A 16,769-nucleotide genomic window follows, 5' to 3' on the forward strand; every position below is an offset into this window, starting at 1 on the left:
GGCAGAAAAAATCTTTGAGGAAATAATAATCAAAATTTTCCCAAATTTCTTTAAAAATATTGACTTTCAGATGTACAAAGCTCAGTTATCCCAAAGTTAAACACACACACACACACCCTAGACACATCATAGTCAAACTGCTGAAAAATTAAAGAATGAAAAATTCTAAAAATGGTTAAAGAAAAGATAAGACTCATTACATACAGATGAACAACATTAAGAATGATGGTTAATTTCTCATCAGAAATAACAGTCTAGAAGATGGTGGAACAATAGCTTTAAAGTATTAAAAGGAAGAAAAAACACGGTCATCTTAGAATTCATTATCCAGTAAAGATACCCTTCATTAATAAGGATGAAATAAAGTTAATTCAGATACATGAAAGCTGAGAAAATTCACTGCTGCTAGAATTGCTTACAAAAAAGATGCTAAAAGATGTTCTTTAGACAGAAGGGAAATAATATATGGAAACTCAGATCTACATAAGAATGAAGAACATCATAAATGGTAAATATGTAGGTATATATAAATAAGTCTCTTTTTCATCTCTGTATTCCCTTAAAGTCAAAAGTTAAAAACAATAACATTGTGAGATGTAGTTTGTAATGTAAATAGAAGTAAAAAGAAATGAGAACAATAGTAAGAAGATAAGAAGGGATAATGAGTTAAATTAGTTATACTATTGTAAAGTTCTTACATTTGTGAAATGGTAAAATGTAAAACAGGAAAGTGAACTAGGAGGTGGGAAAGGTCAAGTATAAAGTGTGAAGTGGTACAATGTTACTTCTAAGTATTGGTAAGTTAAGGAGGCATATTGTTAGCCCCAGAAAAATTAGTACATAATACTAAATAATAACAAATAGTATAGCTAAAAAGGCAACATATGAAATAGAATGGGACACTAAAAACAATCAATTTATATAAAAAGAAGCAGTAAATAAGCAACAGAGAATACAAAATAGAAGAGACAAATAGCAACATGAAGGACCTTAAGCCAACCATATTAGTAATTACAGTAAATATAGATGGTTGGAGGAGGTAAGATAGTGGCAGCATTTGCCCCACTACCATGAGCAAAATTAAATATACATGTATATAGGTAGAAATGACTCCTGTGAGACAGAGCACTGAATGAACAGCTTCTGACAACAAACTAGAGAAAATGACCAAATAAAGTCAGCTGGGAAGGCCAGGGAGCCTGCTAGGAGCTGCAGGAACTCTCCAGGGGCCAGAAAAGCCATTGTTTGCCACCCCCTGCTCAACATACACACTTTGATAGGGCTGGCAGGAGCTCTATTCAGGTGCTTTGGCCTACCTGTAAGATCACCAAGTGTGTTCACAGATACGTTGCCTGTAGACTTCCGCCTTTGAACAAAGGGAACAAGCAGGAATCATATGTCATCACCACAACCATCTAGTCTCCTGATGAGAGCTGGCCAGCAGGTGCTAGTACCCCATGCACCATAAGCCACTGCTCAGCTCCAGGGAGCTTCATAAAACTACTTGGTATATAAAACCTACAAGAGGTCTCTTCTACACAGGACCACTTTTTGTACAACAACTAAGACAGAGACTGTATAGAGAAGACTAGGGAGCCATCGGAGCTCTCTAGGTTTGGAGAGGTTTATGAGTACCATTATTTATATTCCCTTTCACCTCCACAGGGTGAGCAGGGGCTTTATCCAGGTACTCTGATTGGCCTGAAAAATTGCTGAATGTGTTTCCAGACACATTGTTGGAGTCCATTTCAGCTCAAACAAAGGGCGCAAGCAGGGAATTACTACACACACCTGGCCACCCCACCCAGAGCCATCTCAGTTCAGTAGGCCAATGCCCCACTCAGATTCAGCTGGCCTGCAAAAGCCACCAAATACATACAGTCTAGAAAGAGTCTACTTCTATTTAGAGCCACTTTTCCAAGACTGGAAGAGGTAGCTATTTTGTCTAATTTATACAAACAAAAACAGAAAGTCAAACAAAATGAAAGTGCAGAAGAATATCTCTCAAATGAAAGAACAAGAAAAATCCCCATAAAAAAATCTCTGAAGAAGTAGAATAAGTAATTTGTTTAATAAAGACTTCAAAGAAATGATCATAAGGATAAATGCTCATAAAATTTGAGAGTAGAAAAGAGGAACTTAGGAGAGCTTCAACAAACAGAAAGTATAAGATAGAACAAGCAGACCAAAAAGTACAGTAACTAAAATTAAAATTAAAAAAATTAAAAGGAATCAATGACAGATTAGTTAACACAGAATAATGGGTTGGTGACCTGGAAGACAGACTTCTGGAAACCAACCAGTCAGAATAGCAGGAAAAACAAGGAATTAAAAAAAAAAATGAGGATAGCCTGACCAAGCAGTGGTGCAGTGGATAGAGTGTAAGACTGGGATGCAGAGGACCCAGGTTTGAAACCCTGAGGTTGCCAGCTTGAGTACAAGCTCATCTGGTTTGAGCAAGGCTTACCAACTTGAGGCAAAGGTCACTGGCTTGAGCAAGGGGCCACTCAGTCTGCTGTAGCCCCCCAGTTAAGGCACATATGAGAAAGCAAGTAATGAACAACTAAGGTGCTGCAATGAAGAATTGATGTGATTCTTCTCATCTCTCTCCCTCCCTATCTGTCTTTCCCTATCTGTCCCTCTCTCTGACTCCCTCTGTCTCTGTCACACACACAAAAAAATGAGGATAGTTTAAGGTACCTCTGGGATAGGATTGAACGCTCAAATATTCACATTATAGAGATCCCAGAAAGAGAGAAAGGAACAGAAACTTTATTTAAAGAAATAATAGCTGAGCCTGACCAGTGTTGGTGCAGTGGATAGAGTGTCAACCTGGGACACTGAGGTTCCAGGTTTAAAACCCCGAAGTCTCTGGCTTGAGCATGGGTTCACCTGGCTTGAGCACAGGCTCACCAGCTTGAGCTCAGGGTAGCTGGCTTGAACATGGTATCATCGACATGAGCCCAAGGTTGCTGGCTTGAGCAAGGGGTCACAAGCCAAGAATGCCCCCTGCTTCTATTCAGTATTGCACCAGAGACCCACATCAGTAGAATAAGATAAGAAAAAAAAAATAAAGCTTTTAAAAGTAGAAAAAACAAAGTAACACTGCCTCTGTTTGTATATGACATGATTTTCTATATAGAGAATCCTAAAGAATCTACAAACAAACAAACAAAAAACCCTACAAAACTACTAGAATAAATAAGTGAATTTAGCAGGGTCATAGAACCCAAAGTCAATCTATTGAAATCATTAGTATTTCTACATCCGAGTAACAAACAATTGGAAATAAAAATTTTACAATATTATTTATAATATCATTTAAAAGCTTAAAATATTTAGGAATAAGCTTAATGAAATATATACTGATAATTACTAAATATTGATGAGATAAGGGAGACAAATACATGAAGAAGTATAACATGTTCATGAATTGAACAGTCAATATCGTTGACTGACAATAAACTGCTCATTCTCCCCAAAATGATCTATAGATTCAATGTAATGCCAATCTAGATCTGAGCAAGATTTTTGTAGAAACTGACAGGCTCATTTGGACACTTTTTGTGGAAATGCAAAAGACCTAGAAAAGCCAAACTTTGAAAAAGGAGAACAGAGTTGAAGATCTTAAACTAGTGATTTCAAGACTAAATATACAGTTACAGTCATCAAGATGTATCATTGGTATAAGGATATGATACAGACTAATGGAATAGAACAAAGAATCTGATATATGGTTATATATGGTCAATTGATTTTCAAGAAATGTGCCAAGATAATTCAATGGAGGAAAAGGACAGTTTTTTCAACGAATGGGACTAGAACAGCTGTACATCCTTGAGGGGTGGGAATAAATGAACTTTGAATCCTAACTCACAGCATATGCAAAAATCAATTATCAACAAATTACAGACCCAAATGAAACTAAAAGTAAAATTTATCTTAATGTTGGAGAAAAATCTATATGACCTTGGTTGGATTTCTTAGAAAAGACACAAAAATTAGATTTTACCAAAATTAAAATTCTTCAAAAGACACTGTTATGAAAAATGTTAAGACCTGGCCAGCTGGATCAGAAGATAGAGCATTTGCACGGGGTATGGACGTCCCAGGTTCAATTCCTGTTCCGGGCACACATGAGAAGCAACCATCTGCTTTGCTTCCCCTCCCTCTCCCTTTTTTCTCCTTCTTCCCCTTTCACAACCATAGTCAGCCTTAGGTGTTAAAAATAGCTTTGTTGATTCGAGCATTGTCCCAGACTGGGGTTGCCATCTGACTGGAGTTGCCGGTGGATACAGGTTGAGACGCATCCAAGTGTCTGTCTCACTATCTCCCCTTCTCTCACTTAAAAAAAAATTTTTTTTTTAAATATGCCATAGAGCAAAATATTCACAATATATATATCTGACAAAGAGTTTATACCCAGAATATATAAAATAACTCTTACAATTCAATAAGAAAACAATTTTCAGTTTTTTAATTGAACAAAAGAACAGATACTTCACACTTCACAAAAGAAAGCTATATGTGTCACCAATAGCACATGATAAAATTCTTTTTTTATATATATATAAATAAATTTTTATTTTAATGGGGTGACATCAATAAATCAGGGTACATACATTCAAAGAAAACATTTCCAGGTTATCTTGTCATTTAGTTATGTTGCATACCCATCACCCAAAGAGAGATCGTCCTCTGCCACCCTCCATCCAGTTCTCTCTGTACCCCTCCCCCTCCCCTCCCCCTCTCCCTCCTTCCCTCGCCCCACCCCCCATAGCCACCACACTCCTGTTCATGCCTCTCAGTCTCGCTTTTATGTCCCACTAATGTATGGAATCCTGCAGTTCCTGTTTTTTTCTGATTCGCTTATTTCACTCCGCACAATGCTACCAAGACTCCACCATTCCGCTATAAGTGATCCAATGTCACCATTTCTCCTATCTGAATAATATACCATGGTGTATATGTGCCCCATCTTCTTCATCTAGTCCTCTATTTTTTTTACAGTGATTAAAAGCCTTTAAGCAAACTCTTGGCCAATACAGCAAGAATCCATAAATGAGTAGTGTCCTTAACATGTTCCCCAAGTCCAAGTTGGCCCCCTCACCATGCCAAATCCCTGAAAAATGCAACCCAACCACAGTTCAGTCTGTTAGGAGCTGTCACAGGGAGCAGGAGTCCAGGAAAGTTCCCCACAGGAAAAGTCCGTATGGCACTGGAATTGTTGTCACCATTCTATACTTTGCAGCTCATGTCCAAGTCCCAATGACCGCTGCTTCTAGCTGGTAATGATTCAGGTAGACTGGAAAAAGCCATTTGCAGCATGCGTGGATATGGAGCTTCTGTTCTCCTCTGCCTGGAGAGTTGAGACCAGGTTGCTTTTCCCTGGAGCTCTGTGACTGTGGCCTGGTAAAGAGAACCTTGGGATACCCTAAGCTGGGTGGCAAAGGTAAATTCATAATACAAGTTGGCAAAAGGAGGAAAGAGAGCTCTAAATTAAGAGTAGGTCCCAGCCTGAAATATGAGTGGGGCATTGAGGTAGGAGGAATAAAGGAAACACTATATATTAAGCAAAGCAGCAGAAAATAGGACTATCAACACCCACAACAGAGATCTTTGAGGGAAGAATAAAGAACCTGACTATTCAGGCAAAATATAGTTAAGTGGCCCTTGTGCAAATGAGATCAGTTTACCTGCTTCTTGGAAGAAATACCCTAGGCTCGTCCACAGTGTCGTAGATGGGGTCGACGGCCCTGGGCACCTTCAGCCTTCAGTGGCAAACCCCAGCATTCTGGGCAAGGTTAGGTCATAGGTGGCTGGAGCAGGCCTGGAAGAGACTGAACCCTCCCTTAGAGGAGCGAGGGGGAAGTCCACCTTCCAGTGTCCCTGTTTCCTCACAGCAGAGGTGTGTAAGCCTGGCAGGCTTTAGCTCAATGACCTTCCTTTCCACTATTGAAGCAGGACCCAGATGGCATCCTATGAGACCCCTTTGGGGTGCTGGAGCCTTTAAGGGTGTATCCTAAAAGCTGGTAGTTCCCCCTGATCTCTATTGGGCTTTTTCTGCCTCTAGGTATCTTAGAAGCCATTCTCAGAAGATCTCGCTGAGGGGTTTGAGGATCCCCATCCGCCTATATAAATCTTTTCCATATATCTGGAGCTATTTGGAAAAAAGACAGAACAGTGTTATTAGCTAGATCTAATAAAGAAGGTAGATTTGGTGTCTCCTGTTCATCAGCTTTCAAAAGAAACGTAAATTTTTTTTTTTTAAGTAAAAAGCATGATATGGTAGACCTGTCGGAGTCATTGACCTGGTGTGCAGGATTCCCGGGTTCGATTCCCGGCCAGAGCACACAGGAGAAGCGCCCATCTACCTCTCCAGCCCTCCCCCTCTCCCCCCTCCCGGTCCCTCTCCTCCCGCCCACAGCCAAGGCTCCACCGGAGCAAATCCACCCTGGGCACTAAGGATGGCCCCATGGCCTCCGCCCTAGTTGCTAGAATGACTCCGGTTGTAACAGAGCAACATCCCAGATGGGCAGAGCATTCCCCCCGGTAGGCATGCCAGGTGGATCCCAGTCAGGCGCATGCAGGAGTCTGTCTGCTTGCCTCCCCATCCCCATCCTCAGAAATATACAAAAAATAAATAAATAAAAGAAAAAATACAAAAAAAAAAAAAAGGGGGGGGGGCATTCCCTTGTGCTAAAGCACCAGGAAGCATGGAGTGAGCTTGAGTATGTCCTATGAAACATGGAGCTCTATGTTTACATATAAGTCTTTGAAGAAGGAGGAACTGCTGAAATAGTTTGTCAGCATTTGTCCCTAAGACAGCAGTCTTTATAGTGGGAACACCATACGTAAATATTTGCTGTCTGTCTATAGATTAAGGGGGGAATATGGCCAATGCTGAAAAGCCATGATCTTTGTGCCCCTCCCCTCCCCCAACCCCCTCCCTCTCCTCCCCCCACCCTGTAACCCTAACACTGTTGTTCATGTCTCTGAGTCTCATCTTTATGTCCCACCTATGTGTGGAAACATATAGATCTTAGTTTTTTCTGATTTACTTCTTTCACTCAGTATAATGTTATCAAGGCCCATCCATGTTGTTGTAAAAGATCCTATGTCATCATTTCTTATGGCTGAGTAGTATTCCATAGTATATATATACCAAAGCTTTTTAATCCACTCATCCTCTGATGGACACTTGGGCTGTTTCCAAATCTTTGCTATTGTGAACAATGCTGCCATAAACATGGGGGTGCATTTCTTCTTTTCAAACAGTGCTATGGTGTTCTTGGGGTATATTCCTAACAGTGGTATAGCTGGGTCAAAAGGCAGTTCGATTTTTAATTTCTTGAGGTATCTCCATACTGTTTTCCACAGTGGCTGCACCAGTCTGCATTCCCACCAGCAGTGCAGGAGGGTTCCCTTTTCTCCACATCCTCGCCAGCACTTATTCTGTGTTGTTTTATTGATGAGCGCCATTCTGACTGGTGTGAGGTGATATCTCATTGTGGTTTTAATTTGCATTTCTCTAATAATTAATGATGTTGAACATTTTTTCATATGCCTATTGGCCATCTGTGTGTCCTCTTTGGAGAAATGTCTATTCATTTCTTTTGCCCATTTTTGGATTGGATTGTTTGTCTTCCTGGTATTAAGTTTTACAAGTTCTTTATAAATTTTGGTTATTAACCCCTTATCAGACGCTATGTCAAATATATTCTCCCATTGTGTAGTTTGTCTTTTTATTCTGTTGTTATTGTCTTTAGCTGTGCAGAAGCTTTTTAGTTTGATAAAGTCCCATTTGTTTATCCTGTCTTTTATTTCACTTGCCTGTGGAGACAAATCAGCAAATATATTGCTGCGAGAGATGTCAGAGAGCTTACTGCCTATGTTTTCTTCTAAAATGCTTATGGTTTCATGGCTTACATTCAAGTCTTTTATCCATTTTGAGTTTATTTTTGTGAGTGGTGTAAGTTGGTGGTCTAGTTTCATTTTTTTGCAGGTAGCTGTCCAGTTTTCCCAACACCATTTGTTGAAGAGGCTGTCTTTACTCCATTGTATTGTCTTACCTCCTTTGTCAAATATCAGTTGTCCATAGAGCTGTGGGTTTATTTCTGAGTTCTCTGTTCTGTTCCATTGATCTATGTGCCTGTTCTTATGCCAGTACCATGCTGTTTTGAGTACAATGGCCTTATAATATAACTTGATATCTGGAAGTGTGATACCTCCCGCTTTTTTCTTCCTTTTCAGGATTGCTGAGGCTATTCGTGTTCTTTTTTGGTTCCATATAAATTTTTGGAATATGTGTTCTATGTCTTTGAAGTAAGTCATTGGTATTTTCATTGGTATTGCATTGAATTTATAAATTGCTTTGGGTAATATAGACATTTTAATGATGTTTATTCTTCCTAACCATGAGCACGGTATATGCCTCCACTTATTCGTATCTTCCCTGATTTCTTTTATCAATGTTTTATAATTTTCTGAGTACAAGTCTTTAATCTCCTTGGTTAGATTTATTCCTAGGTACTTTATTTTTTTTGGTTGCAATGGTAAAGGGGATTGATTCCCTGATTTCTCTTTCTGACAGTTCATTATTAGTGTATAAAAATGCCTCTGATTTCTGAGTATTGATTTTATATCCTGCCACCTTGCCAAATTCTTTTATCAGGTCTAGTAGTTTTTTGACTGAAACTTCAGGGTTTTCTATATACAATATCATGTCATCTGCAAATAATGATAGTTTTACTTCTTCTTTTCCAATTTGGATGCCTTTTATTTCTTTTTCTTGTCTGATTGCTGTGGCGAGGACTTCCAGAACTATGTTGAATAAGAGTGGTGAAAGGGGGCAACCCTGCCTTGTTCCTGATCTTAAGGGGATAGCTTTTAATTTTTGCCCATTGAGTATTATGTTGGCTGTGGGTTTGTCATAGATGGCCTTTATCATGTTGAGGTATGTTCCCTGTATTCCCACTTTGCTGAGAGTTTTGATCATGAATGGGTGCTGTACTTTATCAAATGCTTTTTCTGCATCTATTGAAATTATCATGTGGTTTTTCTCCTTTCTTTTGTTTATGTGATGAATCACATTGATTGATTTGCGAATATTGTACCAGCCTTGCCTCCCAAGAATAAATCCTACTTGATCATGGTGTATGATTTTTTCCATATATTGCTGGATCCGGTTTGCTAATATTTTATTGAGGATTTTTGCATCTAAGTTCATCAGGGATATTGGCCTATAATTTTCTTTTTTTGTGTTGTCTTTGCCTGGTTTTGGAATCAGAATTATGCTCGCCTCATAAAAGGAGTTTGGAAGTCTTCCTTCCTCTTGAATTTTTTGAAATAGCTTGAGAAGGATAGGAGTTAGTTCTTCTTTGAATATTTGGTAGAATTCACTTGTGAAGCCATCAGGCCCAGGACTTTTCTTTTTTGGGAGTTTTTTGATAGCTGTTTCAATCTCATTTGTTGTAATTGGTCTGTTTAGGTTTTCTGATTCTTCCAGATTGATTTTTGGAAGATTATATGGTTCAAGGAATTTGTCCATTTCATCTAGGTTGTCTAGTTTTTTGGCGTACAGTTCTTCATAGTGTTTTCTTACAATATTTTGTATTTCTGTTGTGTCAGTTGTTATTTCTCCACTCTCATTTCTAATTTTATTTATTTGAGTCCTCTCTCTTTTTTTCTTGGTGAGTCTTGTTAAAGGTTCATCGATCTTGTTTACCTTTTCAAAGAACCAGCTCCTAGTTTCATTGATCCTCTGTATTGTTTCTTTAGCCTCTATGTCACTTATTTCTGCTCTGATCTTTATTATTTCCTTCCTTCTACTAGCTCTGGGCTTTACTTGCTGTTCTTTTTCTAGTTCTTTTAGATGCAGGGTTAAGTTGTTAATTTGAGCTTTTTCTAGCTTCTTGAGGTATGCCTGTAATGCTATAAACTTCCCTCTCAGGACTGCTTTTGCTGTGTCCCATAAATTTTGAGTTGATGTATGCTCATTATCGTTTGTTTCTAGGAATTTTTTAATTTCTTCTTTGATCTCAATGTTAACCCATTCATTGTTTAATAACTTGCTATTTAGTTTCCAAGTGTTTGAATGTTTTTCAATTTTTCTATTGTGGTTGATTTCTAGTTTAATGCCATTGTGATCAGAGAAAGTGTTCGATATGATTTCAATCTTCTTAAATTTGTTGAGCCTGCTTTTGTGCCCTAACATGTGGTCTATTCTAGAGAATGTCCCATGAGCACTTGAAAAGAATGTATATTCTGCTCTTTTAGGGTGAAAGGTTCTGAAGATATCTATTAAATTGAGTTCATCTAATATGTCCTTTAAGTCTGCTGTTTCTTTGTTAATTTTCTTTCTTGAGGACCTATCTAATGATGTTAATGGGGTATTGAAATCTCCTACTATTATAGTATTGCTGTTGATCTCGCCCTTTAAGTCTATCAAAGTCTGCTTTATATATTTAGGTGCTCCTATATTAGGTGCGTAGATATTTATAATGGTTATATCTTCCTTTTGTATTGCTCCCTTTATCATTATATAGTGACCTTCTTTATCTCTAACTATGGTCTTTGTTCTAAAGTCCATTTTGTCTGATATAAGTATTGCTACCCCAGCTTTTTTTTCATTTCCATTTGCGTGAAATATTTTTTTCCATCCTTTTATCTTCAGTCTGTGTGCATCTTTTGATTTAAGGTGTGTCTCTTGTAGACAGCATATGTATGGGTCCTGTTTTCTTATCCACGCAGCTACCCTATGTCTCTTGATCGGATCATTTAATCCATTAACATTTAAGGCTATTACTGATATGTAATTGTTTTTTTTTTTTTTTTAATTTATTTATTCATTTTTAGAGAGGAGAAAGAGAGAGAGAGAGGAGAGAGAGACAGTGAGAGTGAAGGGGGAGGAGCTGGAAGCATCAACTCCCATATGTGCCTTGACCAGGCAAGCCCAGGGTTTCGAACAGGCAACCTCAGCATTTCCAGGTCGACGCTTTATCCACTGCGCCACCACAGGTCAGGCGATATGTAATTGTTTATTGCCATTTTTTTTTTCTTTAAAACTGTTTTTCTCTTTTGCTATATTCTTTTTTTCCTTTGATCTGTTTACAACAGGTCCCTTAGCATTTCTTGCAGCCTTGGTTTGGTTGTAGTGAAATCCTTTAGTTTTTTTTTGTCTGTAAAGCTTTTTATTTCTCCTTCAATTTTAAATGATAGCCTTGTGGATAAAGTAGTCTTGGTTGTAGGTTCTTGTTCTGCATTACTTTGAATATTTCTTGCCATTCCCTTCTGGCCTCAAGTGTTTCTGTTGAGAAGTCAGAAGTCATCCTTATGGGGGCTCCTTTGTAGGTGATTGTCTTTTTTTCTCTAGCAGCTTTTAATATTTTCTCTTTATCATTTAGCTTTGGTAATTTAATTATGATGTGTCTTGGTGTTGGTTTCTTTGGATTTCTCCTTAATGGAGCTCTCTGTGCTTCCTGAACATGTGAAATATTTTCCTGCCTTAATTGGGGGAAGTTTTCTGCTATAATATGTTTGAACAAAGTCTCTATCCCTTGTTCTTTCTCTTCTTCTTCAGGAACCCCTATGATGCGGATGTTATTTCTCTTCATGTTGTCACAGAGCTCTCTTAGAGTTTCCTCAGACTTTTTGAGTCTCTTTTCTTTTTTCTGCTCTGCTTCCATGCCTTTATTTATTGTGTCCTCTCACTCACTGATTCGATTCTCTGCTTCATCCATCCTGCTTTTAATTCCTTCCATTGTATTCTTTATTTCAGATATTGTATTTGTCATTTCTGTCTGATTCTTTTTTATTATTTCAATGTCCTTTTTTATATTTGTTATCTCTTTATTTAGGTTTTCGTAATGGCCATCTATGGTGGTTCTAATATCTTTGAGCATCCTAACTATCGTTATTTTAAACTCTGCATCTGGTAATTTGGTTATATCTGATTCACTTAGGTCCTTTTCTGGGGATTTCTCTTGGTTTATTTGTGTTGTATTTCTCTGCCTCCGCATTTTCTCTTCACGAGAGTGGCTGTGATCACGTGCTCGGGTGCACAAGGGTTGGTGGCCTTGGCCTTTGCCCCGCCCCCGTGTGTGATGTTATGCTCGGTCCTGAGGGCACTGGCGAGCACCTTTGCTCAGCTGCGGGTCTCCGCCTGTTTCCGAGCTTTCGCCCTGCCTTTGCAGGATGATCCCACTCAAGGAACAGCTGCTAGCCTTGGCTCTACCACCAGGAAAGGCTGCGTGCCCAAGCTCAGCTTCGTATTGGAACTCCGCCTCTTCTGGGCTTTTGGCTCCACCCCCGCGGGAGGAGCCTGCTACCAAGTCAGACCGCAAGCCTGGGTTGCACAGGCGGGGCAGGGATGTGCTCCTCTGCCCTTGCTCCGGGGCTGGTTTCTACCCTTTCTGGGTTTCCCGCCCTTCTCCCGGAGGCTGGATTACAGGCTGCCAGCAGCTGAGCTTAGCCGCTTTTGCACGCCCCCTTCTCCCTAGCCGGGCAAGATTGACCTCACACCTGAGCCCACTGGTGGCCAGCCGGCTTCCGCCCCTGCCAGCAGAACCGCGCTTTTGTCTCCCGCTGCCGCCCGCTCTCCGGTGCGCCCTCAGCCGTGTGGGTGGGGGCGTTGCAGCTCGGACCCTAAGACTCACTACCGTAGACCCGAAAGCTCCCTCCTTCTATGCGACTCTGCTCTGAATGCCGCGGGGGAGCTTGTTTGGCTGCTCTCCTGCTTCCCTTTGCTGGTATTGCTGTTTCCGGGGGAAATATTCACTTCAGCTTTGGGGAGTGACTCGTCCCAGGGGTTAGAGTGGCTATCTCCCAAAAATGTTTCTCCCTATGCCTCCTAGATTGCGCTCTCTTCCTGTTACTGTGGTTCTCTCCCCTCTCCCTCCGTCTCCAGGAGCCCTGGGTGAGTGTTTGTGAGAGAGATGTTCTGCGTGGTCCCTTTAAGAAGGATCCTGGGTCTGAGAAATCAGACTCTCTCACAAACAGTATCCTGACTTGTTTCCAGCTAAATACTGTCCTTATGCTTCTTCTAGGCTCTGGGGCTGCAGGCTGGGGCTTTGTTCCTGGGGCTCAGGGCCCTTTCCCCTCTGCTAAACTCACTTCCCGCCACGCGAGTCTCTCCCTGCTGCCGTTCGCTCCGAGAAGCTGGGCAGCCCTCTCCGCGTTTCCGCTTTTCCTACCAGTCTCTGGGTGGCTTCTTCAGCGTTCCTGGGTTGAAGAGTCCTTTTAGTTTAGTCCAAAGTTGGTTTTTCCAGTTGATAGTTCATAAAATTAGTTTGTAATCCACATTGGTTCTGGGAGGTAGATGCTGGTACGTTCGCCTACTCCAGCGCCATCTTGTCTCCAGCCGGCTCATGATAAAATTCTTGATGCTATTAGGCATCAGGGAACTGCAAATTAAAACTACCATGAGACCACCTGACATCACACCTATTAGAAAGATTATAATGAGAAGGCCTGAAAATAATAAGTGTTGGGAAATGTAGAGCAACGAAACTCTGACACTTTGCTGTTGGGAGTATAAAATGATACAGCCACTATGAAAAGAGTGTGGCAGTTTCTTACCAAATTAAACATAGACTTACAATAGACCTAGCAACTCTATTTGTAAGTATTTACCCAAGTGAAATGAAATCATATGTATGGTCTCAAATTTATGTTGATGGATGTTCATAGCAATATTAAATAGTCAAAACCCAGAAACCTAAAAGCCTATCAGTGTGTTGATAGATCTACAAATTGTGGTATTTTCTTAATAGACTATTACTCAGCAATAAAATGGAATAAACTACTGACACCCACAAAACACGGAAGATTCTCAGAATCATGTTGAGTGATAGAAGCCACATACTGTATGATTCCCCTTACATGAAGTTCTAGAATAAGCCAGGCTAATCTACAGTGACAGAAATAAGAACAGAGAGAAATTTCTGGAACAGTATGTTAGGAGGAGACTGCAAGGGACATGAAGGAACTTTCTGGGTTGATGAAAATGGTCTAAATATCATTGGGGTGGTGGTTACACAGGTATATACATTTGTCAAAGCTCATTGAACTATACAGTGGTACCTTGAGGTACGAATTTAATTCGTTCTGTAACTGAGCTCGTAAGTCAGTCAACTCATATATCAAACTGCTGATACTGGACCCGTGCACCAACGCGCCAACTAGAGGCAGCTTCCCGAATCACGACTCATATCTCGGAATTCCGCTTGGATCTTGAACAAAAATACAGACCGAGTCGCAGCTCATATCTTAAAAAATTTGTATTTTCATCTGTTCATATCTCAAGGTACCACTGTACATTTCAAATGCATACATTTTATTTTATATAAGTCATGTTTGTGATGATTGCCCTTTCCCCCCTATTGTGGCCAGATTAGGTTTACATCTGTCTCAGCTTCCAAACTTTCCTATTCATTTACCTTCAATTAATGAATAATTTGTCATAAAGATAGGACTTGGGGGAGAAGAGAGAAGAAATTACTCACTTTTAGAAAGACTGTGTGGGAGAGAAAACAACTTAGATATGACCAAGTCTGAACACATTACATGCACAAAATTCCTTTAGAACTCTATGTGTGCGGAAGTAAACCCAGTGAGGCAGGGAGAGAGGAAGAGGGTGGTTCTGCCACGTGGACTCACGCATGTTCTCACTGTTACTCACAATGTCCCGCAGACCCAGAGAGGAGATGTCAGCCGGTGTTGGAGACTCTGCGCCAGGCCATGGATGGCACTGTGTTTGCCCAAGACACCTTGGAACTGCAGAAGCTACAGCCTACAGTCAACTTCCTTGCCACTGCCACAGTGCCAGGCTTCTGTGAGCGCCCACTGTGCCCACGCCTCTTTCGACTCTTCACGGTGCTGGCCCTGGCCGATATGACCCAGGCCATGCTGCTGAGCAGGCACACACCTATCATCCAGGCCTGGCTTGAACGCTTCCACTCTGTGGAGCGGGAGGATGTTCTGGCCAGAGCCCTGGTGTCGGCCTCCGTGGAGGCCTGGGAGGTTGTGGGCAACTGCTTTATGCCTTCACCCCTCCACCCACACTACCGCTTCTCCCTGTATTCTGTGAGCCAGCTACTGGGAAGCCTGCAGCTACTGCCAACCAGAACAGGCAGCCGAGGCTTTCTGGACTATCCGGACCACCAGGAGCACCTGCGCCGCGTGTCAGGCTTGCGTGGCACCCGCCTGACAGTTATGATGGCCATTCGCAACATCGTGCGTCTTTGGCTGCATGAGGCACAGAGAACCTTTTGTGACCGGCTAGACAGTCCTAGGGAACGGTCTTACTCTGCCAACCTGCTCCTAAAAGTAGCTCAGCATGTCTTCTGTCATGGGCCAGTGCCCGAAAGCCTGGGCAAGCGCTATGAAAAGGAGGAGGAGGAGAAGGTGCCTGAAGTGGAGTCTGAAGGGGAGTTGGCCCAGTGGGAGGACTTAAGCAATAGCGGTAGTGAGACAGAGGGAGACGAAGACCCTTATGGACTTGAGGTCACCACACGTTCACCCTCTAGCGGTTCAGGTGTTGCACCATCCATAGCCCCAGTAACAGGAAAGAACACAGAGAGTCAAAGGATAAACCAGGAGGAAGGCATAGTAGCCTCTATCTACAAACTTCAGCTAAAGAAATCCAAGAACCGGTGGCAGAAAACACCCCAGACGGATCTGCTCTCACCCCTGTTACTACCAGGGCTACTACTCTGTCCCCAGGAAAAGCCCTCAGACCTGGTCTTCAGTCAGGATCTGATACTATGTTCCAACTCTGAGAGCTCCACCTCGTACCTGGAACAGCAGTGGCAGAGCCTGGGGGAGCAGCTGGCCATGTCAGCTGCTCAGCTAAAGCTGAGCCCCCACCTGGCACGGTGCCACTTGATGGCCCAGCATGTGGCTCGCCTGGTCCGGGTGCTGGCCAGGCCCCGGCAGCATGGCCTGCTGCTCTCTGGGGCTCTGGGCACTGGGCGCCGTACTGCTGTCACTCTGGCAGCTGGCATCGGGCAGGCCCACCTCTTCCATCTGCCGTGTGGGTCAGAGGAGGCCATTCTTCAGTGTCTACGGGACGTCAGCTGGCATGCTGGCATATTAGGCCAGACAGTGGCCCTACTGGTGCCCAAGGGTATGGATCTTAACACCCTTCAGTGTCTTCTGGCCTTGGCAACCTCAGGCAGTTTCCCTGACCAGTACACAGAAGCAGATCTGGACAACATTGAAGAACAGCTCAGGAAGAACCTTAGTGTCCAGCAGCTCATGAAGAGGGAGATGCTTTTGCAGAGGTGAGGCCAAGAACCCTATTCTAGGGGCTACTCTTATCTTGCTCCATGCTGGCCAAAAGGCCAAAAGAGAAAAGTAGGGGTTGCTGTGAGGATACAGAAGGTCAGGGCTGAGGGTCAGGGTTGGGCCTGGGGCCTGGAGAGACAAACAGGGATAAAGGGGAGGACAGTATCTGAGTTTCTGGCTCGCAGGTTCTACCAGCAAGTGTGCAGCCACCTACACCTGTTCATCCTGATTGAAGATGGCCCAGCCCACAAACAGCTTCCCTCCACCCTTTTCCTGAGACTCCTTCAACTGGCCGTCGCCAGCATCGACCGCTATGAACCCTGGGACCAAGACTCCCTGGTCTGTGTGGCCCAGTGTCACCTGGAAGGTGCTCAGAGTCTAGGCCTTGGTGATGGTGAGCACTTTTTTTTACCTGCCCTTACCACTTGTCTCAAGCAGGCTTCTAATGAAGATTATCACTTAGGTCAGTCTCTCTCTCTTTC

General features: G+C 42.1%; 1 protein-coding gene across 1 annotated transcript in view; it reads left to right on the top strand.

The window, feature by feature from the left end:
- Positions 1–16,769, top strand: part of DNHD1 (dynein heavy chain domain 1) — a 96,859-nt gene that overhangs the window by 62,385 nt on the left and 17,705 nt on the right. Inside the window, 2 exon segments of the mRNA XM_066252796.1 lie at positions 14,693–16,283; positions 16,473–16,681. Coding sequence (XP_066108893.1) covers positions 14,693–16,283; positions 16,473–16,681 — 1,800 coding nt within the window.

This window comes from Saccopteryx bilineata, chromosome 1 (assembly GCF_036850765.1).
Source record: "Saccopteryx bilineata isolate mSacBil1 chromosome 1, mSacBil1_pri_phased_curated, whole genome shotgun sequence".
NCBI lineage: Eukaryota > Metazoa > Chordata > Mammalia > Chiroptera > Emballonuridae > Saccopteryx > Saccopteryx bilineata.